The sequence below is a fragment of the Mustela nigripes genome, chromosome 4 (genome assembly GCF_022355385.1).
Source record: "Mustela nigripes isolate SB6536 chromosome 4, MUSNIG.SB6536, whole genome shotgun sequence".
Taxonomy (NCBI): domain Eukaryota; kingdom Metazoa; phylum Chordata; class Mammalia; order Carnivora; family Mustelidae; genus Mustela; species Mustela nigripes.
Window position 1 is genome coordinate 135,390,257 of NC_081560.1, and position 22,556 is coordinate 135,412,812.

Consider the following 22,556-nt stretch of genomic DNA (forward strand, 5'->3'; position numbering starts at 1 on the left):
CCCAGGGTCCTGGGATCAAGCCCCGCACTGGGCTCTTTGCTCAGCAGGGAGCCTGCCTCCTACTCTCTCTCTTCCTGCTTGTGATCTCTGTCAAATAATAAAATCTTTAAAAAAAAAAAAAAGATATAAAACAGGTCTGCCACCCCCTAAAAATCCTCTGTGTCCCTCTGTAAGCCCTTTCCTTTCTCCGTGTGTACCTTCTGCCTCCCAGACCAGCCTCTCAGAGCCACTGACCTGTTCCATGTAGTTTTGCCTATTCTAGTATAGCATGGAAATAGAACTGAATATTGAGTCTGACCTCTTCAGCTTAGCATAATATATTAAGAGATTCACCCATTTTGTTGTATATATCTCTACTTTTTTCTTTTTTTTTTTAAGCTTTTATTTATTAGCTCAGTGGGGGAATAAAGTAGAGAGTAAAAGGAAGAGGGAGAGTATTCTAAGCAGACACCACGCTGAGCACAGAGCGTATTAGGGCCCTATCCCACGACCCTGAGACCGGGACCTGAAGCAAAATCAAGAGTTGGTTGCCCAATTGACAGCCAGCCAGGTGCCCACTAATTTGTTCCTTTTTGTTGCTTAATAATATTCCGTAGTATCAATGTATCACAGTTTATTGGTTTTCCACTTGAGAGACATTTGAGTTGTTTCCAAGTCATGTATTTTTAATCTTTCCTTTTAAAAATGAAAATAAATTATTCATATTTTTGGGGCACCTGGCTGGCTCAGTAATTAGAGCATGAGACTCTTGATCTCAGGGTGATGGGTTCAAGCACCACATTGAGCATAGAGTTTACTTAAATTATTCGTATATCTTAGATATAGAAAATGAGAGAAAATTTGATTGAGGCATTAGGTTCAGAGATTTGAGTTCTAGTGAAATGCTTGTCCTAGAATTTTGCTGCTTCTACAGCTCTGTTTGATTGTACTTCAGTCCTTAAGGCTCTGAGACTATAGATTCAAGCCATCTTGTCCTCTGGATAATTAAGGTAATTCCTGGATGCAGAAGCCTGTCATTTCTTTTTGAATTTGAAATATAGGAATACAAGAAACATGTTAGAATACCAGTAATTGGAGTAACTAATGTTTTTCGTAATGTGATGCATTGTGGAGTATACATCATTTTATGAAGTATCTTGCCAAAAATGTTTACCTTTATCTAATTGTGAACGAACCATCAGATAAATTTAGAATTTGCAAAATTCTACAGAACAGCTTGTCTGAACTCTTGAAAAAAAATGTCTATATAGCGAGAGACAAAAGAAAAATGTTTTACGTTAAAAGAGTTTAGAGGCACCTGGGTGGCTCAGTGGGTTAAAGTCTCTGCCTTTGGCTCAGGTCGTGATCCCAGGTTCCTAGGATCGAGCCCCTGCATCGGACTCTCTGCTCAGCAGGGAGCCTGCTTCCCCCTTTTCTCTCTGCCTGCCTCTCTGCCTACTTGTGATCTCTGTCTGTCAAAGTTCAGTGAGGCATAAAGCCATAAAGAGTAGTTTGGGAATAATTGGATATACTTGGTTATGGATATGGATGTGATATTAGATAATACTGAAGCAGGGCTTAATTTCCTGGATGTGATAGTGGGTATTTTTGTTTGTTTTTTTAAGATTTTATTTATTTATTTCACAGAGATCACAAGTAGGCAGAGAGGCAGGCAGAGAGAGAGGAGGAAGCCGGCTCCCTGCTGAGCAGAGAGTCCGATTGGGGGGCTCGATCCCAGACACCTGGGATCACGACCTGAGCCAAAGGCAGAGGCTTTAACCCACTGAGCCACCCAGGCGCCCCGTGATAGTATTTTTGTGATCATGTAGAATTGCCTTGTTATTCAGAGGTGCATTGATTTGTGATTTCTTATTCATTAGATTATAAATATTTATCTTGACAGTGAAATTGTCGCACTTGGCCAGTGGGAGCCCTTTTGAGTTGGCTTCTGTGTCCTTTGGCATGCTCTCCATCATATTTTGAGGACTTAATTATTTTATAGCACAAAGCAGTGTTGCAGTTTCACTGAGTACTATCCCTGCCCTGGCTCTGAAATCAGCCATTTCCCCAGGAAATCCTGATACTTTTTAGTGAAGAAAGGTAATAATATTTAGAAGCCAAGATATACTCATTGGTATCATTGTTGTGCTGCTGGCAACCCTTGTCAGTGAACAGAGCTATGGTACAGATATATATTTGTTTATACTTATGTTTATACATATATATGTGTTTACATCTGTACTTGTTAGCATATATTGTGTGTATTGAACGTTTTAAGTTTATACTAGTATCTCCAATTCTGTTCCCAACACCAGAGTTCATTTCAGTTTCTCCCTTTCTTCCCCTTTTTTTTTTTTTAAAGATTTTATTCATTTATTTGACAGAGAGAGAGATCACAAGTACGCAGAAAGGCAGGCAGAGAGAAAGGGAAGCAGGCTCCCTGCTGTGCAGAGAGCCCGATGTGGGGGCTCAATCCCAGGACCCTGAGATCATGACCTGAGCTGAACGCAGAGGCTTAACCCACTGTGCCACCCAGACGCCCCAGTTTCTCTCTTTCTATATATCTAATTCCTTATCCAGTAATGAGAGACATAGCTTCCATTGTACTTAATAATAATCTATTTACTTACTTGTCTGTTGCATTCCCTCTCCTTTCTGGATACCCTCTTTACTCTATGTTGGTCTGATTGCCTACCCTGTATTCTGTCTTTATATGGATGCCCTTGCTCTATTTGGATTTTAATATCTGGTAACTGGGCAGCTTCCATCGCCTGTGTAGACACCTGCTTTGCTTGGAGGAGTTGCTTTAGAATTGAATTGTTCAAAAAGAGTAGATAGAGAAGGCAGAAAAAAGCTGATTTTCACATTTTGTTGTTAGCAGCCACTGGGGTTGAAAAATGGTGATAATTCTTACCATTTTCTTTTCACATATTTTCCTCATCTTCTGTTTGGTTACCTAGTGGTATTGTTTACCTCTTTGTAAGTTTATACAAAAGAAGGCAGGATCAATGCTTGATTCTTTTTTTTTTTTTAATATTTGTTCTAAAGATTTTATTTATTTGACAGAGACAGCAAGAGAGGGAACACAAGCAGGGGGAGTGGGAGAGGAAGAAGCAGGTTTCCCACTGCGCAAGGGGCCTGACACAGTGCTCTATCCCAGGACCCTGGGATCATGACATGAGCTAAAGGCAGACACCTAATGACTCAGCCAACCAGCCATCCTTTTTATTTATTTATTTATTTATTTATGATTGTATTTATCTGAGAGAGTTAGAAAGAGACATCACAAGCAGGGGGGAGAGGCAGGCTCTCTGCTGAGCAAGGGGCCTGATGCAGGGCTCAATCCCAGGACTCTGGAATCACAACCCAAGCTGAAGGCAGACACTTAACCGACTGAGCCACCCAGGCGCCCCGTCTTCTTAATTGAGTCATCCTTGTGCAAGGCCCATGCTAATCTTCTCCATGTTACTCTAATTTTATTATATGTGCTACTGAAGCAAGCATTGTTTTCATTTACTTTATGCAGCTTTCAGGGTATTGAATTGGTATCGGTTCCCTATCATCTTCTGATGGTTACCCGTTTGTTTTTAAACAACGTTATGGGGCGTGCCTTGGTGGCTAACTCAGGTGAGCATCTGCCTTTAAGTCGCTGTCAGTTCATCATCCCAGGGTCTTAGGATTGAGGCCCACATTGGGTTCGCTGCTCAGCCAGGAGCCTGCTTCTACCTTTTCCTCAATTCCTTCCCCTGCTTGTGCTTTCTCTCTCTCAAAGCCTTTTGGTTTTTTATTTATTTTTTTCTTTGTAAAAGTATTTATTTATTTATTTATTTATTTATTTATTTGGCAGCGAGGGACACAGAAAGAACACAAGCAGGGGGAGTGGGAGAGGGAGAAGCAGGCTTCCTGTTGAGCAGGGAGCCCAAATCGGGGCTGGATCCCAAAACCCTAGGATCATGACTTGAGCCTAAGGCAGATGCTTAAAGACTGAGCCACCCAGATGCCCTAGATCCCTTTTTTTCAAGCAAAGTTTCTCTAACAGATTTTTTTGTGGTAAAATACACATAAATAAAAATAACTATATACTATTTTTAGTGTACAGTTCAGTGGCATTAAGTACATTTACAGTGTTGTGAAACTATCCCTACTTTATACATCAAGAACTTTATTCTGGAGGGTAACTCTACTTATTATTTTAATTATTTTAAATATTTAATAAACAGTAAGTCCCCATATTTATCTTCTGCCATACCCTATAACCTCTGTTTTGCTTTCTGTCTCTGAATTTACCTCATGAAGTGGAGTCATACAGTATTTGCACCTTTGTGTCTGGTCTCCCTCACTTAGCATAATGTTTTCAGAGTTCATCCGTGTTGTAGCATGAATCAGTACTTCATTTTTTGTTTTGTTTAGTTTATTTGACAGAAACAGCTAGAGAGGGACACAAGCAGATGGAGAGGGCGAAGCAGGGCTCAATCCCAGGACCCTGGGATCATGACCCAAGTTGAATGCAAATGCTTACCGACTGAGCCACCCAGGCGTCCCAGAACTTCATTTCTCTTTATGGCTGAATAATATTCCATTGCATATATATACTACATTTTGTTTATCTGTTAATCTGTTGATGGACACTTGAGTTGTTTTCAACTTTTGGGTGTTGTGAATAAAACTGTCATCTAAGGTGCCTGGGTGGCTCAGTGGGTTAAAGCCTCTGCCTTCTGCTCAGGTGATGATCCCAGGGTCCTGGGATCAAGCCCTGCATCGGGCTGTCTGCTCAGCAGGGAGCCTGCTTACCCCCTCTGCCTCTCTGCCTATTTGTGATCTCTGCCTGTCAAAATAAATAAATAAAATCTTAAAAAGAAAAAAACTATCTACAAGCATGTTTTTAGGGCACCTGGATGGCTCCCTGTAATTGTTTTGTATGGTCTGTCACCTCCTCTTTAGTTTTAAAATTCTTATTTATATTGTCTTGGGGTGTATGGGTGGCTTATTTGGTTAAGTGCGTTCAGTTCAGGTCAGGATCCTGGATTCCTGAGATCAAGCCCCATGTTAGGCTCCCTGCTCAGCAGAGAACCTGCTTCTACCTCTGCCCCTCACCCCGCTTGTGCTCTCTCTCTTTCTTGCGCTCTCAAATAAAATATTAAAAAAATAAAATAAAATTCTTATTTATATTCTTTCATATCTTGTAAGATCTTAATCTATTTCAGTATGTTTTACAATAGTTAAGATTTTTCTCTGTGCCTGTTTTTCTGGCCCACTTTCATTGTCTGTAGGGATGTGATTCTCCTTGTTCTCCTTTTTTAAATAGTAACTTTCTATAGGACTTGACCTCAATACTTTCTTTTGCTCGTTTTAAGGCGAATTTAGTTTTCCTAACATTTTTTTAGAAGAGGTTGTTTAAGGGGCGCCTGGGTGGCTCAAATAAGGGACCAACTTTTGGTTTCAGGTTAGGTCATCTGACCTTGGGGTCATGATATTGAGCCCCCTTTTGAGCTCCGTGCTCAGGGGGAGAGCCTGCATGTACTCACACACTCACTCTCTCAAATAAATAAACCTTAAAAAAAAAAAAAAGAGGTTTCTTAAGATCACTTTTTCTGAACTTCATAAAGATCTCTAATCTGGGGGCGCCTGGTGGCTCAGTGGGTTAAAGCCTCTGCCTTCAGATCAGGTCATGATCCCAGGGTCCTGGGATCGAGCCCTGCATCAGGCTCTCTCAGTGAGGAGCCTGCTTCCCTTTCTCTCTGCCTGCCTCTCTGCCTACTTGTGATCCCCGTCAAATAAATAAAAATCTTAAAAAAAAAAAAAAAAAGATTTATATTATGTTGTTTTCTTACTCTGTTTAAAATTCTGGTGGTTTGCAGGTGCCTGGGTGGCTCATTCACTTAAGTGTCTGCCTTCGGCCCAGGTCATGATCCCGTGGCCCTGGGATCGAGTTCTGCATCAGGCTCCCTACTCAGCCTGGGAGTCTGCTTCTCCCTCTGCACCTCCCCCTCTCCAGCTTGTGGCACCCCCCCCCAAAGTAAATAAAATGTTAAAAAAAAAAAACCCCAAAGTATCGTGGTTTGCTTTCTAAGATTTCAGTCTCTCTTGCCCTTCTGTCACTGTTGGGACTTTTTCCTCCCATGTCTGTGTAATTGCTTTCCTGTTCACTATTGATACTACTTTCAGAAATTTCTTCTCAGTTTGAGACCCTGTGGATGCCATGGTAAATCATCTTTGCAAGTTCATAGGACTAAAATATTCTAGGCCCTTTCAGATCTTAACACAGGCTCCTTGTACTTGGTATTGTTGGGAGTAAAACGTTGCCTAGTTTCAACTGCTGTTATGAAATTGACCTCACTTACCAGTGAATGCCTTTTGACTGTTTTGTGGTTTTCCTGTTCTTAGATCCATCAGACAATCTCATTGTTTCCTTCTGCTTTCCTTTTACACAGGTGCCAGTAGCATATAGGGCTTTTGGCTCTTGTGGCTTTTTCCTACTCTTTTGTGTATTGGCATTCGTGGGAATACCTTTTCACCTTCTTTTCACCTTCTTTTGTTCTGAATGTGCATGAATGTTGAACATTGGTTTCGGTATCTCGAGTATTCCCTTTTAACAGTCGGGCTTCAGGAAGATGCAGCTGACACTATTTTCCAGAATCTGGTTTATATAATTTTTAGATAATACTTTTAAAGATTTTATTTAGTTGACAGAGAGACAGCAGGAACACAAGTATGGGGAATGGGAGAGGGAAAGCAGGCTTTTTGCCAAGCAGGGAACCCGATGTGGGGCTTAATCCCAGGACCCTGAGATCATGACCCGAGCCAAAGGCAGACAATGACTGAGCCACCCAGGCATCCCTGGTTTATATAATGATAACGTAAGTATTTTCTTTTTCTCTGTAGAAGTTAGTTTCTTGTGCTCGGAAACCCAGAGAAGTAGGAGCTGTAGAATGTAGAAGCCTCTGTCTCCTTTGCTAAATTTGAACTTTCTTCCCATCCCTTATGGTTGGCATAATCACCATAAGGAGTTATGGGAATTTTGGCCCCCCCCCCTTTTTTTAACATGGTGTGCATTTCATAACATACATACATATTGTGCATGGAGGTTTAACTGTTACTTAAAATTTCAAATATCTAGGAGGAAGAAAGAAAACGTCAGGAGGAAATGGAACGCCAGCGTAGGGAAAGAAGATACATTTTGCCTGATGAACCAGCCATCATTGTACATCCAAACTGGGCTGCAAAAAGTGGAAAGTTTGATTGTAGCATTATGTCTTTGAGTGTACTTTTGGACTACAGGTTAGAGGATAATAAAGAACATTCATTTGAGGTAATATTTTAAGTTTGAATTGGAATCTAAATAAGGTACACACATTTTGATTGGTTAATACATTAAGTCTCTTTGATGGCCTTTTACATGGATTCTGTTTTTTTGTTTTGCTTTGTTTTTTTCTTGCAATTAATTTTGGCAGGGGGAACACCAGCTGATTTTTCCTACAAGATTCACTTTTGGTGATTGCATTCTTGTATTTTCTTAAATGTTCCTCTGTACTTGTAAATTGATAGTTGGCTCTAAAGTATTAATCAAGTTCTGATTTAATTGTTATTTTTTAAAAAAACCTCGTAAGTAGTGGTATGTTCTTTCATCAGAATAACAGGAGACACATGATACATAATGTCTAATTGCCTCTTTTGGGAATGAGGTAATGCTCTATTATTTATTCTAGAATTAAAATAACTTTCAGCGCGATTTAAAATTTTACTTGTGATTGACTGAAATGTAAGATAAAAAATAACTGATGTTTCTTTTTCTTTTTTTTTTTAAGATTTTATTTATTTATTCGACAGAGAGAGATCACAAGTAGGCAGAGAGGCAGGCAGAGAGAGAGAGAGGAGGAAGCAGGCTCCACGCTAAGCAGAGAGCCCGATGCGGGACTCGATCCCAGGACCCTGAGATCATGACCCGAGCCGAAGGCAGTGGCCCAACCCACTGAGCCACCCAGGCGCCCTTGATGTTTATTTTTCAAAATGAATCTATTTCCTACCATTATTGTAGAGCAGTTTTACAACATATAGTTTGTTTGTTTGTTTCAAAATAATTGGAAGATTTTTATCCCTAAAGAAGTGATTACTTTATTCCTTAAATAAATGTAAAATATTCCAGAATATTAATTTCATAATAGCATGTGAAACCTTATAATGGTGTTCAATTTTTGTATCTTACCAACACATTTCACACTTTTGTTTGTATGTTTTATTTTATAAATTATATTTTGAAATTGCACCAGACTTAACTTGAGGTCATTGTCCAGAAGATGAAAATGAAATACTTAGACTAGAGACATTTACAAACATACATAGAAGATTACTGAAGCAGTTATAAAACATGACACGCATGCTTATTGGTCCTGATAAAAGATTACAAATCTTAAAATATTTGTAAACTTTAGAACATTAATAATTCCAATAAGCCTGTGTTTTTCAATAAGTACTACATGATTTTATTTTTATTACCATTTGTTTAATAGTGCCTACCATCTAGTCATAATTTGAATAAATAAATGGAAAAATTAGTCTTTGGTATTACTTCCTACTTATACTATATATACCATGTATCTGATTGATGCTGTGGGAGAATCTCTAATTCTACTCCAGTGGAAACAAAGCAATTTGTGAAACAGCCATTTGCTAGCAAAATGATCCTTTACATTTTTCCTCCCCACCTATCATATCTTCTGGGTTAATTTCCTTTTAGTCTATTTAGAATGTAAATGTCATTTTGGTATATGAATTTTTTTTTTTTTTAAGATTTATTTATTTGAGGGAGAGAGATAGGAAGAGCGAATCTAAAGCAGACTCTGTGCTGAGTGCAGAAACCAAGATAGAGCTTGATGATATCACCTTGGATAATGACCTGAGCTAAAGTCAGGAGTCAGACATTTAATTGACGTAGCCACCCAGGCACCTATTGGTGCATGAATTTTTTAAAAATATATTTAAGAAAAATGACTTATAAAATTATATTTGGCTGATTTAATATTAATGCTAGATTTTTCTCTTTCATTGCTTATACATAAAAAGATACATAAAAATTAATTCTGTTCTTCTAGGTTGCACCTCATTCAGAAGGGTATGAAACTCTTGATCTCGGGGTTTTGGGTTTGAGCCTCACATTTGGTGTGGAATTTTTTTTAAGTTTTTATTTATTTGACAGAGATCACAAGTAGGCAGGGAGGCAGGCAGAGAGAGAGAAAGGAGAAAGCAGTCTCCCCAGCAGCAAAGAGCTCGATGTAGGGCTCGATCCCAGGACCCCAGGATCATGACCTGAGTCGAAGGCAGAGTCTTTAACCCCACTGAGCCACCCAGGTGCCCCTGGTGTGGAAATTTCTTAAATAAATGAATAACCTTAAAAAAATTAGTTCCTGGGATTTCTTCCTGGGTGGCTCAGTCAGTTCAGCATATGCCTTTGGCTTAGGTCATGATCCCAGAATCTGGGATCTCTCTGCTCAGTGGGGAGTCTGTTTCTCCCTCTGCCTGTTCTTCCCTCTGCTTATGCAGACACTCCTGAGTTTTCAACATTTGGATGGTTATTTTACTGATGATAAATTTCTGATTTTTAAAATGTGCAAAGTCTGGGCATGAGTTAAAAATAGATCATAAATTCAATTTTAATTTTAATACATTATATTATCTTTTATGATCAGGAAAATGGTCTGATTAAAGTGCTTTATCAAATATACTGAGCTCATTGCACAAGATTGCACATTTTAGAGTTGTGTTCAGCCATTTCAAGCTCTGGACCGTTTTATTTATTTATTTTATTTTTTTTATTTTTTAAAAAGATTTTATTTATTTATTTGACACAGAGAGAGAGATCACAAGCAGGCAGAGACAGGAGAAGCAGGCTCCCTGTTGAGCAGAGAGCCCGATGCGGGGCTCGATCCCAGGACCCCGAGATCATGACCCGAGCCGAGGGCAGAGGCTTTAACCCACTGAGCAACCCAGGCGCCCCGCTCTGGACCTTTTTAATCTGTTGGAAACAACTAGCCTTAGAATTTTTTTTTTTAAGATGTTATTTTATTTTTAAACTTTTTAACATTTTATTTATTTGAGAGAGTGAGTGTGAGTGGAAGTGGGGGCAGAGGAAGAGGGAAAGTCTCCAGCAGACTCTGCACTGAGTGCAGAGCCCAGTACAGGGTTTGATCTCATGACCCTGAGATCATGACCTGAGCTGAAATCGAGTTGGATCTTAACTGACTTAGCCACCCTGGTGCCCCAAGATTTTCATTCATATATATATATTTATTTTTCAAGATTTTATTTTTAAATAATCTCTACCCCTGACATGAAGCTCAAACTCACAACCCTGAAATCAAGAGTCACATGCTCTAATGACGGCCAGCCATGCACCCTATACTTAGAAATATTTATATAGAAAATTTAGTGTATAATTTCAGGTTTGAGAGTATGTCATTATCCATGGATATTTGCATAGTAATAATGCACGCTTCCTATTCACAATTCTGAATTGGTGTTCCCTGCCTGAAATGCTTTTCTAGGTATCTATGTGGCCCATTCACTTGTCATCTTCAGGTCTCTTCTGATGCCACCTACTCAGATAGGTCTTCTTTGACTACACTGTGCTTTTTTGTTATTTTCTGTGGTTATGCTGCCTTTTTTTTTCCCCCTTAAAATTTGATGCTGTTCTGGTTGTGTTACTTTTCCCCGTTAGATTGTTAGTACATTTGAGTCAGGATTTTTATCTGCTTCCTTCGCCTAGAATAATCCAGGGTACACAGTAGGTATTTCAGGAAAACTTGAGTAAATAAGTAAAATACATTTATCATGAAGATAAATTGCTGTGTATAATAGAAATCTTTCTTTCTTACTCATTTTCAAATTTAAAAATCTCATTTCAAAATTTGTCAAATTCTTGATTATTGTTTCTAAAATGTGGCCAAAAGTATACTAAACATAGTACTTATATCTTCAGGAGAGTTTTTTTGAGTCTTTTGAAGATCCTTAGCATCATTGACATCAATTATTGTAACTCTTACTAGTGCATGTTAATTGTTAGATGTGGCACGTTAGATGTAACATTATTTGATAAGTTATTATGCTGGATTTATTCAATATTTCTATTAAAGTTGGCTGGATTACTGTTGGTATCTTTCTGTAGGTTTCACTGTTTGCAGAACTTTTCAATGAAATGCTTCAAAGAGATTTTGGTGTCAGAATATACAAATCATTATTATCTCTTCCTGAGAAAGAGGACAAAAAAGAAAAGGAAAAGAAAAGCAAAAAAGATGAGAGAAAAGATAAAAAAGAAGACAGGGATGAAGAAACTGATGAGCCAAAACCCAAACGGAGAAAATCCGGCGATGATAAGGATAAAAAAGAAGATAGAGATGAAAGGAAGGTGTGTAATTATTTCCCTACCAGCAACCTATTTCAAAGTTTTCCCAAGTATAACAAATGATGATGAATTCCACCAGAAAAGCAAAATGTAAAGGGTAAACTTAAAGATTTTAGTGTATTATTAGAAACTTAAGTCTTGGGACGCACCTGGGTGACTCAGTGGGTCAAGCCTCTGCCTTCGGCTAAAGTCATGATCTCAGAGTCCTGGGATTGAGCCCCGCATTGGACTCTCTGCTCAGCAGGGAACCTATTCCCCTCCTCGCCCCCCACCCCCAGCCATCTGCTTCTCTGCCTACTTGTGATCTCTCTCTGTCAAATAAATTTTTAAAAAAGAAACTTAAGTCTTAGGGTACCTGGGGGACTCAGTCGTTGGGCACCTGCGTTCAACTTAGGTCATGATCGCGGGGTCCTGCAGTCAAGCCTACCCTGGGTCAGGCTTCCTGCTCATCGGGACGCCTACTTCTCCCTCTCCCACTCTCCCCGTTTGTGTTCCCTCTCTCACTGTCTCTCTCTCTCTTTCTGTCAAATAAACTCTTCAAAAAAAATTTAAGTCTTTGAATTAAGCCTATATAAACATCTAGAACTAGTTTCTGGTAATTTATTCTTTTTTTTTTTTTAAACTGAAGGTATATAGCATGGTGGTGTATTTACATGTATGTGAATAATCACTTTTTTTTTTTTTTTTTTTTTTTTTTTTTAAAGCACAGTAATTCAAAGGCAGAGAGGCAGGCAGAGAGAGAGGAGGAAGCAGACTCCCCATCGCAGAGAGCCTGATGCAGGGCTTGATCCCAGGAGCCTGGGATCATGACCTGAGCTGAAGGCCGAGGTTTAATGGCTGAGCCACCCAGGCACCTTGATAGTTTACTTTTGAAGTGTATTGTTAAGAAAATTTTATGATTTGATTCTATTTCAAGTAAACTTAATGAATTTAATGATTTTGATTGTAGTCATTTAATGTTTGGGCAGATATCTTGCTTAATTTAAGGCATTTTAAATTACAGAAAGAAGATAAAAGAAAAGATGATTCTAAAGATGATGATGAAACTGAGGAAGATAATAATCAGGATGAATATGATCCAATGGAAGCAGAAGAAGCTGAGGATGAAGAAGATGGTATGTATGATTCAAATTTACTTATTTCTCCTTAGGATGAAAAATACAATTTTTGTTTGATGGCTTTGTATAATTGCAGTCTGTAATTTTTTTTTTTTTTTTTAAGATTTTATGTATTATTTGACAGAGAAATCACAAGTAGGCGAGGGGCGGGGTGGGGACCAGGCTCCCTGCTGAGCAGAGAGCCCGATGTGGGGCTCAATCCCAGGACCCAGAGATCATGACCTGAGCCGAAGGCAGAGGCTTAACCCACTGAGCTACCCAGGCGCCCCTGCAATCTAATTTTAATATTTTTTTCTTTTTTAGTTAGAATAGAAACAGTAAAATATTCTTGAGTAAAAATTTTTTTTTAAGATTTTATTTATTTATTTGACAGAGATCACAAGTAGGCAGAGAGGCAGGCAGAGAGAGAGGAGGAACCAGGCTCCCTGCTGAGCAGAGAGCCCCATGCAGGGCTCAATCCCAGCACCCTGGGATCATGACCTGAGCCAAAGGCAGAGGCTTTAACCCACTGTGCCACCCAGGTGCCTCTAGTAAAAATATTTTATTAAAGATTTTATTTATTTATTTGACAGAGAGAGATCAGAAGTGGGCAGAGAGGCAGGCAGAGGGAGAGGGGGAAGCAGGCTCCCTGCTGAGCAGATAGCCTGATGTAGGGCTCTGTCCCAGGACCCTGAGACCATGCCCTGAGCTAAAGGCAGAGGCTTAACCCAGTGAGCCACCCAGGTACCCCAAAAATCTATATTTTACTAATAGTTGAGAGGGTTTAAAAAAAAATCTTCAAAAAAAGAAAAAATAGTCGAGAGGGTTTCTTCTTAAGGTAGAACTTAGCATTTTATTTAGATCTTGTAAACTGTTGGAATTGAGAACCAGACATACATAATAAACCTTCAAAAATAATCGTAACAGGCACTTTCTGCTTAAGGTAAGCAGTAATAGGACGAGCATGTAAACAAGCTGGCTTCTCTGTACCACAGCAACCACGTCAGCCTGCTCCACGGTCCCTGCACCAGTTCTGCCCTCCCTTACTGTTAACACCAGTCAGACCCCCATAGGTCTAACCCAAGGGTCTTTTTTTTTTTTTTTTTCTTTTTTTAAAGCATTCATTTATTTATTTGACAGAGTGAGAGAGGGAATACAAGGAAGGGAAGTGGAAGAGGGAGTAGCAGGCTTCCTGCTGAGCAGGGAGCCTAATGCAGGGCTCAATCCTAGGACCCTGGAATCATGACCTGAGCTAAAGGCAGATGCTTAATGAGTGAGCCATCCAGGTTCCCCTAACCCAAGGAATTTTGTAGGACAAAAATCCTACCTGGGATTGGACTGCCTAGGAATGCCGGAAAAAATGTTTAAAAATCATGGTGTTGAGGGGGGGAAAATTTTTTTTTAAGCTACTTTCTGAGGTGATGGCTTCTGTGTACTTCTGCCATACTGCCACGCCACAGAATACAATAAATAAGTAATTAGAAAATGTTCAAATACATAGGGATTTTGTCCTCCCCACCCAAAGTACTGCTCTCTGAAGGAAGCCGGTTTCTCTGTAGCTATACCAACTCTTCAGACTTGGTTTTGAAAATAAAAACATTAAAACCCTGGGAGGAATTCCTGTGCAGTGTGGAGTACTCAGTCTTTATTACAAAGACAAAAAAGTTAATCTGGTACCAAGGTGTGCAGCAACCTGCAGACCCTTAAGTATTGCCCTCTGACATCTGTGTATGATAGGATTTCTTTTTTTTTAAGATGTGCTTCTATATTTATTCATTCATTCATTCATTTATTTATTTATTTATTTATTTATTTATTATCTCTACACCCAACATGGGGCTCAATCTCATGACCCAAAAATCAAGAGTTGGACCAGCCCAAAAATCAAGAGTTGGACCAGCCAGGCACCTCAAGAAATGTTTATTCTTTATTGTAATGTGTTCTGTATGTATTAATACTTACTCAACTTGAGGAATGTGCTCTGTGTCATAAAGGGGTAAAAGTTCCTGTTGTTGCATGGTTTCCTGAGGAAGAACATATTCTGTGTAGTCTTTCCATGTTTGACAGTCTCCCTAATTAAAAAATATACTAAAATTAGTTGGCTAAAGAAGACTATATTTGGAACACTACATCAAAAACTAATGAAGTACTGTGTAGTGACTAACATAATAATTTAAAAAAAAAAAAAAAGAAGATACTCTAGGGGTGCCTGGCTGGTTCAGTAGGTGGAATGTTCAACTCTTGATCTTCAAGTGATTTTGAGCCCCACATGAGGTGTAGAGAGTTTTAATAAAAACTTTTAATAAAAGTTTTAAATAATAAACTTTTAATAAAAACTTTTTTAAAAAAATAAAGACTAGAAAGGTGCCTGGGTGGCTCAGTCATTAAGCCTCTTCCTTTGGCTCAGGTGGTGGTCCCAGGGTCCTAGAATCGAGCCCCGCATTGGACTCCCTGCTCAGTGGGAAGCCTGCTTCGCCCTCTCCCACTCCCCTGCCTGTGTTCCCTCTCTCGCTGTGTGTCTGTCTGACTGTCAAATAAATAAATAAAATTTATAAGAAATAAAGACTAGGCCATCTGGGTGTCTCAATTAAGTGTCTGCCTTTGACTCAAGTCATGATCCCAGATTCATGGGATCAAGCCCTATGTAGGGCTCCCTGCTCATCGGGGAGTCTGCTTCTCCCTCTTCGACTCCTTGTGCATCCCCAGCCCCCCACCCAGCTGTGCTGTCTCTCAAATAAATAAAATCTTTAAAAAAAAAAAGTTGGGGGGTGGAGCCTGTGTGGCTCAGTGGGTTAAAGCCTTTGCCTTCTGCTCAGGTCTTGATCCCAGAGTCCTGGGATCAAGCCCTGCATCTGGTTCTCTGCTCAGCAGGGAACCTGCTTCCACCTCCCCCCCCCATTCTCTCTCTGCCTGCCTCTGCCTACTTGTGATCTCTGTCAAATAAATAAAAATCTGTTTTAAAAATGTTAAAAATAAGACTAATGAAAATAAACACCTGTTTATCACTCAGGTTAATAAAAGACACCTATGGGAATGATTCGAAATACTTACATTAGGGACACCTGACTAGCTCAGTTGGTAGAGCATGCAGCTCTTGATTCAGGATCAGGAGTTCAGTCCCCACGTTGGGCACAAAGTTTTACTTAAAAACGACAACAATAGGGGATGTCTGGGTGGCTCAGTCTGTTAAGCGACTGCTTCCAACTCAGTCATGATCCCAGGGCCCTGGGATTGAGTCTCACATTGTGCTTCTTGCTCAGCAGGGAGCCTCCTTCCTCTGCCTGCTCCTTCCCCTGCTTGTGCGATTGTGCGAGTGCTTGCTCTCTAACAAATAAATAAAATCTCTAAAATAGTTAATTAAAAAGAAATAAGTAAGTAAGTAAGATCTTTTTAAAAGGGGGGAGGGCGGGAGCAGGGAGCCTGCTTCCTCCTCTCTCTCTCTCTCTCTCTGCCTGCCTCTCTGCCTACTTGTCATCTCTGTCAAATAAATAAAATCGGGCGCCTGGGTGGCTCAGTGGGTTAAGCCGCTGCCTTCGCCTCAGGTCATGATCTCAGGGTCCTGGGATCGAGTCCCGCATCGGGCTCTCTGCTCAGCAGGGAGCCTGCTTCCTCCTCTCTCTCTCTGCCTGCCTCTCTCCCTACTTGTGATCTCTCTGTGTCAAATAAATAAATAAAATCTTAAAAAAAAAAAAAAAAAAAAGAAAGAAAAGATACTCTTTTAAACACAATTCTGTAATGACATAAGAAAATTAACAATAATGTCATATTCTACCTTAGCCATATAATATCTAGTCTTAATTGTTCTAATAACCTCCATGGCAATGACATAATATACATATGTCAGTATTGATTGATTTATCTTCCATAACCTGTTTTGTCCAGTGGAGGTTAATTCTTTTTATTACCCTGTTTTTCCCCCCATTCTTCTAGTACAGTTCTTTCACTGCCTTAATTAAATCACTAACAGTTTTTCTCATTATTTTGTCTATGTCAGAATGTTCCAGCTCTCATCTCTTTTTGTTTTTATTCTTCTCTGCTGTGTAGTTCCCTTGGTGGTGGTGGTCTAATCCATTCTCCTGGCTTTAAATAATATATGCTGACAATTCTCAAATCTATATCTTATGTCACACCTCTCTCCCATTCTTGTCAATTATGTGACATTTCAAAATAAACATGTCTAAAACAACTGCTTTCCCCCTTCATCAGAAGACAAACAAGTCTTCCACCCTTAGCTTTACCCCACTAATTTGATGGCAGTTTCATCCTTCAGGTTACTCAAGCTAAAATCTAGAAATCACTCTAAACTTATTTTTTTTTGTCATAATCCCATCTCCAGCCTATATGGAAGTCATATTGCCTCTGTCTTAAAAACATATCCAGAAACAGACTGTATTCACCAGCTCCTCTAATCCAAGCCATGTGTCTCTTGCCTAGTTTATTTTAAAATCCTTTTATCTGAGGGCACCTGGGTGGCTCAGTCAGTTGAGTATCTGCCTTTGGCTGGGGTCATGATCCCAGGGTCTAGGGATTAAGCCCTGCATTAGGTTCCCTGCTCATCAGAGAGTCTGCTTTTTCTTCTTCCTCTGCCCCTGGCCCCAGCTTGTCCCTCACTCTCTCTGTCAAATAAATAAAATCTTTAAAGAATAAAAGAATGAAAAAAACCTCTTATCTGGTTCCCTTGCTTACTTCCTTCTCTAATGTGTCCTCTTAACACAATTGCCCGAATAACTTTGTAAATTTAAGTCATTTATTTGTTTGATTTCTTTTCTTTTCAGACTCCTTCAGTGGCTCTTCATTTCGCACTATAAAAAGCCAGTGTTTACAGTGACCTCTAAGACTATAAAATCAAGCCTCTGGTTTCATTTCTTAACACTCTTCTCTACTTGCTCTTTGCACTGAAGTCAATCCTGACTTCTTGAACCTGTCACAGATGGCCCTGTATTAGGACATTTGCATTGACAGTTCCTTCTGCATGCAAACTCCCAGAGATCCACCTTCCTGATGCTTTCAAATTAGAAGTCTTTATTCATCTATCACTTTCTCAACAAGGCCTGCTCTGCACCCAGCCCTATTTAAAATCGCAGACTTTCCCACCAGTACACATTTCTTTATCCGTCCTTTTTTTTTTTTTTTTTTTTGCTTTACTTACAGAACCTGTTCTACTATACTACTTTTTACTTACTGTCTTCCCACTTGAATACATACAAGCCCTTAATAAGGAAAAGAGGGATTGGGGGGGGGCACCTAGCTGGCTCAGTCAGTAACTTTTTTTTTTTTTAAGATTTTTATTTATTTATTTGATAGACAGAGAGAGATCATAAGTAGGCAGAAGGCAGGCAGAGAAAAAGGGGGAATCAGGCTCCCCGCTGAGCAGAGAGCCCGATGTGGGGCTCGATCCCAGGACCCTGAGATCATGACCTGAGCTGAAGGCAGAGGCTTAAACCACTGAGCCACCCAGGCGCCCCTCAGTCAGTAACTCTTGATCTTTGGTTGTAAGTTTGAGCCCCACATTGGGTATAGAGATTATTTAAAAATAAAATCTTTTCTAAAAATTGCTTAAATCTTAGAAAAAGAGATTTTTGTCCCCTCTTTGCTGATATACGTTGCAGGTATACTTGCTGAATGAATATCTTAAACTGCAAAGCCAAACAGTGATAGGATTATAGTTCTTTATTGATTTTTCCTGGGTGTTTTCAGTTGCTGCTTGCTTATGTTATCATAGCTCCACCCTTCCCCCATACTTTATATTTCATTATCCTATCATGTTACTTGAAGACCACTCTTTTTCCAGTAGACAAGTAGAAAGGTGATTTTTTGCAAAATGAAAATACAGTGCAGCTCAATGTCTAAATTTGTGTTGAATCTTCTTAGTAATCGGGAGCATATAACAGGAATCTATATTTTGCCTATCAATTTGATGAAGTTTTTAAAGATTTATTTACTTGAGAGAACAGGGGAGAGGGACGGGAAGAGATAGTCTTATAAGTGTGGACACCTATAATGGGGCGCTACCCTGGGATCAGTATCTGAGCTAAAACCAAGAGTCAGATGCTCAACTGACAGCACCACTCAGGCCTCCCTTGACGAAATATTTTAAATAAAAGGTGAACATCAGTTTAACAATTAACAGAGGTGAAGAGAAGAGTTCCTTCATCGCTCTTGCAGTCAGTTTAAATTGTTGCACTTTCTCTGGACATAAATTTGGCGATGTCAGTCAACTGTCGGTCATTCAGTCAACATATCAACACAGGTCTTCATTCCATAATTGCCTATAAACAAAAATCAAAATTGGTCTTAATGTATTTTTTTTAAAGATCTATTTATTTTAGAAAGAGTTGGTGGCAGGGGGAATGTTCTACAGAGAGGGGGGAGAGAAGCAGACTCCCAACAGAATGGGGAGCCTGACTTGGGGGCTGAGTACACTGCTCATACACTGGAGCTCATACACTGCTCCATGAACCCTGAGTTCATGACAGCCAAAATCAAGAGTTGGACACTTAACTGACTGAGCCACCCAGGTACCCTTGTCTTAATGTTTAATAATAGAGAATTATTTAAATACATTTTGCTGTAGACATGCAGTTAAATTCTGTGCAGCCATTGAAGAAACTGTTGGAAGATTAATGACATTGAAAAAGATTACAAAGTAGTTTTTTATAGATAGCATGTTCCTTTAAATGTTTGATATGGGTAGTAGTATATGTGGGGGAAAAATAAAGGGACATGCTACATAACCTTAGTATATTTTTGTGTGGTGGGATTTATTTGTAAAAAATCTGCATTCCAGGGGAGACAAAGTTTTGAAATAAATAGCTTTCAAGTTAAATACTCAAGTAAGGTGGATCGTGTCTCTAAAATGTTAATGAAGGAAAGAAATTTACCCTTGTTGTAGTATATGGTATATTCTTAATAACAGTTATTTGTAATTACACTTTTACTCAGAGGCTATTGTTTTCTCTATTTTATAATTGAGGAAACTGAGGCTCTTAACAGTGAATTAATTTACCTACAATAATAAACCTATAATGTTCTATAGCATATATGAGAGAAATAGGTTCCAAGGATGCATTTATTTATTTATTTATTTATTTATTTATTAAGATTTTATTTATTTGACAGCCTGAAAACAGCAGGAGGGGCAGAGGGAGAGGGAGAAGCAGGCTCCCTGGTCAACAGGGATCCCAGTGTGGGGCTGGATCCCAAGACCCTGTGAACATTACCTGAATCGAAGGCAGTTGCTTAACCAGCTTAGCCACCCAGGCACCCCAAGGACACTTTTTTAACAATTTATTTATGGACCAATACATACTACAAAACTCAATACTTTTAAATGTGCACTTCAGTCATTTTTTTTTTTTTTTAAGATTTTATTTATTTGAACAGAGAGAGGGCATAAGTATGGGGAGCATCAGAGGGAGCGGGAGAAGCAGGCTTCCTATTGAGCAGGGAGCCCAGTATGGGGTTCGATTTCAGGACTCCGGGATCATGACCTGAGCTAAAGGCCGATACCCTACCAACGAGCCATCCAGGTGCTCCCACTGTAATCATTCTTAATAACTTCATAGAATTGTTAAACCATCACCACAATCCCGCTTTAGACAATTTGCCTGTTTTCCTTTTACAGAAATGGCTTTGTTGAGTTATAATTCACATACTACGTAACTCATCATTCAGAAGTATACAGTTCAGGGGACCTGGCTAGCTCAGTCAGCAGATTATGCAACTCTTGATCTTTGGGTCATAGGTTTGAGTCTCATATTTGGTGTGGAGATTACTCTAAATCCCAATTGAATGAATGAAGTGAAATCTTAAAATAGAATGATTTATCCAAATTACCATTTTTAAACATGGAATAGAATGTTAGTGTAAGCAAATCTTGATATTAACACAGTTAGCTTTTCTTAATTATCTTAAGAACATCTTAGTTCCTAACATAGTTTTATTTTGCAATAATTGATCTACAGTTAGTTTTAACTGCATTGACTAGTATTCCTTTTAAAAAATATATGCTTTCCTCTATTTTATTTAAATTTGTATTATAATTTCCAATTTTATATATAAAACTTTTTTTGAACTATGTCCTTCAGATTTTTATGGAATTAATTTATTTGATTTAAAAAGTAAAAATTTTTTTCTCCTCTTAGTGTCTCTATACATTTCATCCTTTTCTTATTCTTCATAATTCTTAATTTTCTGAAGTGCCTGAGTAGCTCAATCAGTTACATGACAATCTCTCCCTCTTTTTAAATTTTTTTTTTAAATAATTATTTATTTATTTATTTGACCGAAATCACAAGTAGGCAGAAAGAGACCAGAAAGCAGACTCCCCACTGAGCAGAGAGCCCGATTCAGGCCTCTTTCCCAGGACCCCGAGACCATGACCTGAGCCGAAGGCAGAGGCTTAACACACTGAGCCAACTAGGTGCCCTGCACGACCATCTCTTGATTTCAGCTCAGGTCATGGTCTCAGGGTTGTGAGATGGAGCACCATGTTGGGCTCTTGTGTTTAGTCTGCTTGAGATCTCTCTTTCCATCTCCCTCTGCCCCTCCTCCTACCTTTTCACTCTCTCTTTTCCTCCTCTCTAAATACAACATAATTCTTTTTTTTTTTTTTTTTTTTTAAAGATTTTATTTTTAAGTAATCTCTGTACCCAATGTGGGGGCTCAGATTTAAAACCCCAAGATCAGGAGTCACATACTCTACTGACTAAGCCAGCCAGGCACCCCATTAAAGTCCAAAAGATTTTTATTCATACGGTATTTCTTTACATTGTGTCTTTCGAAAACTGACCAGTAACATAAAACTATTTTTGATCTCTACAGCAATAGAAAATACCTGTATTAATGAGTATTTTGATGCTATTGTATTGATTTTATAGATCGGGATGAGGAAGAAATAAACAAACGAGATGACAAAAGAGATATCAACAGGTACTGCAAGGAGAGGCCCTCTAAAGATAAGGTATTTATTGAATAATGTATTCTTTATAACATAATAATTTCCATTTCTCACATAATCTAGACTTATTAAACATAACGCTATCATGAAGTTTATTGGTCCTTATATATCTACATATTACCACTCAGAGCAAAATTTAGCCTATTGTATTTTTATATTTGTAGTTATGTCAGGTAACCAATATGTTTTATTCCTTTCTCCTGTACACATAAGCAAGATGAGCTCATTTTAACTTGTAACATGAGGCAAAGGTCTTTTCTTATTTTTAGCTATTGTATGGACATGGTGTCAATTTCTTACTTTTCAGAGGTAAAGATTATGTACTCTTATCTTTTGCATTTTCTTTAGGAAAAAGAAAAGATTCAGATGATCACAATTAACAGGGATCTGTTAATGGCGTTTGTTTATTTTGATCAAAGCCATTGTGGTTATCTTCTTGAGAAGGATTTAGAAGAAATACTCTATACTCTTGGACTACATCTTTCTCGGGCTCAGGTAATCTGTCATTCATGTTTAAAATGAAAAGCCATTTTAAGTAATTACCTTTTTAATCTCTGTCTACTGGCTAATAGAGATACTGTAGTCAAGAAATAATGGAAATGTGTAAAATAAAAGTTACAAGTCCCTTCATAGTTCTATTCCTTTGGCCTCATGTAATCCTCTAGATCTTTTTGTAAGCAACTTGGTGTGTGTGTGTCTATACACATATATACACGCATGAAATCATTTTATACGTTACTTATAGACAACTTTTTTCTTTTTTAAAGATTTTTCTTTTTAAATTTCATTTATTTATTTGATGAGAGAAAGAGCACAAGAAGGGGGAGCAATAGGCAGAGTGAGAAGGAGAAGCAGACTGCCCACTGAACAGAGAGCCCATTGCGGGCTGGATCCCAGACTCTGGGATCATGACCTGAGCCAAAGGCAGCTGCTTAACTGAGCCACCCAGGCACCCCTTAAGATTTTATTTTTAAGTAATCTCTTCACCCAGTTTAGGGCTTGAACTTAAAACCCAAGATCCAGTCCCATGCCGTACCAACTGATTCGGCCAATGCCCCTGGACAACTTTTTTCATTTAACAGTATAGACCATTTTATGAAAATAGAGACCCACTTTGACCTTTTTT

General features: G+C 38.9%; 1 protein-coding gene and 1 pseudogene across 3 annotated transcripts in view; one reads left to right on the forward strand and one right to left on the reverse strand.

The window, feature by feature from the left end:
• Positions 1-22,556, forward strand: part of CCAR1 (cell division cycle and apoptosis regulator 1) — a 66,043-nt gene that overhangs the window by 38,849 nt on the left and 4,638 nt on the right. For all 3 annotated transcript variants that reach the window (XM_059397572.1, XM_059397571.1, XM_059397573.1), the window contains 5 exons: positions 7,097-7,288; positions 11,138-11,377; positions 12,378-12,489; positions 21,351-21,433; positions 21,779-21,925. In XM_059397572.1, the coding sequence (XP_059253555.1) occupies positions 7,097-7,288; positions 11,138-11,377; positions 12,378-12,489; positions 21,351-21,433; positions 21,779-21,925 (774 nt within the window). The remainder of the gene's footprint in view (positions 1-7,096; positions 7,289-11,137; positions 11,378-12,377; positions 12,490-21,350; positions 21,434-21,778; positions 21,926-22,556) is intronic.
• Positions 3,380-3,479, reverse strand: LOC132017053 (U6 spliceosomal RNA; annotated as a pseudogene).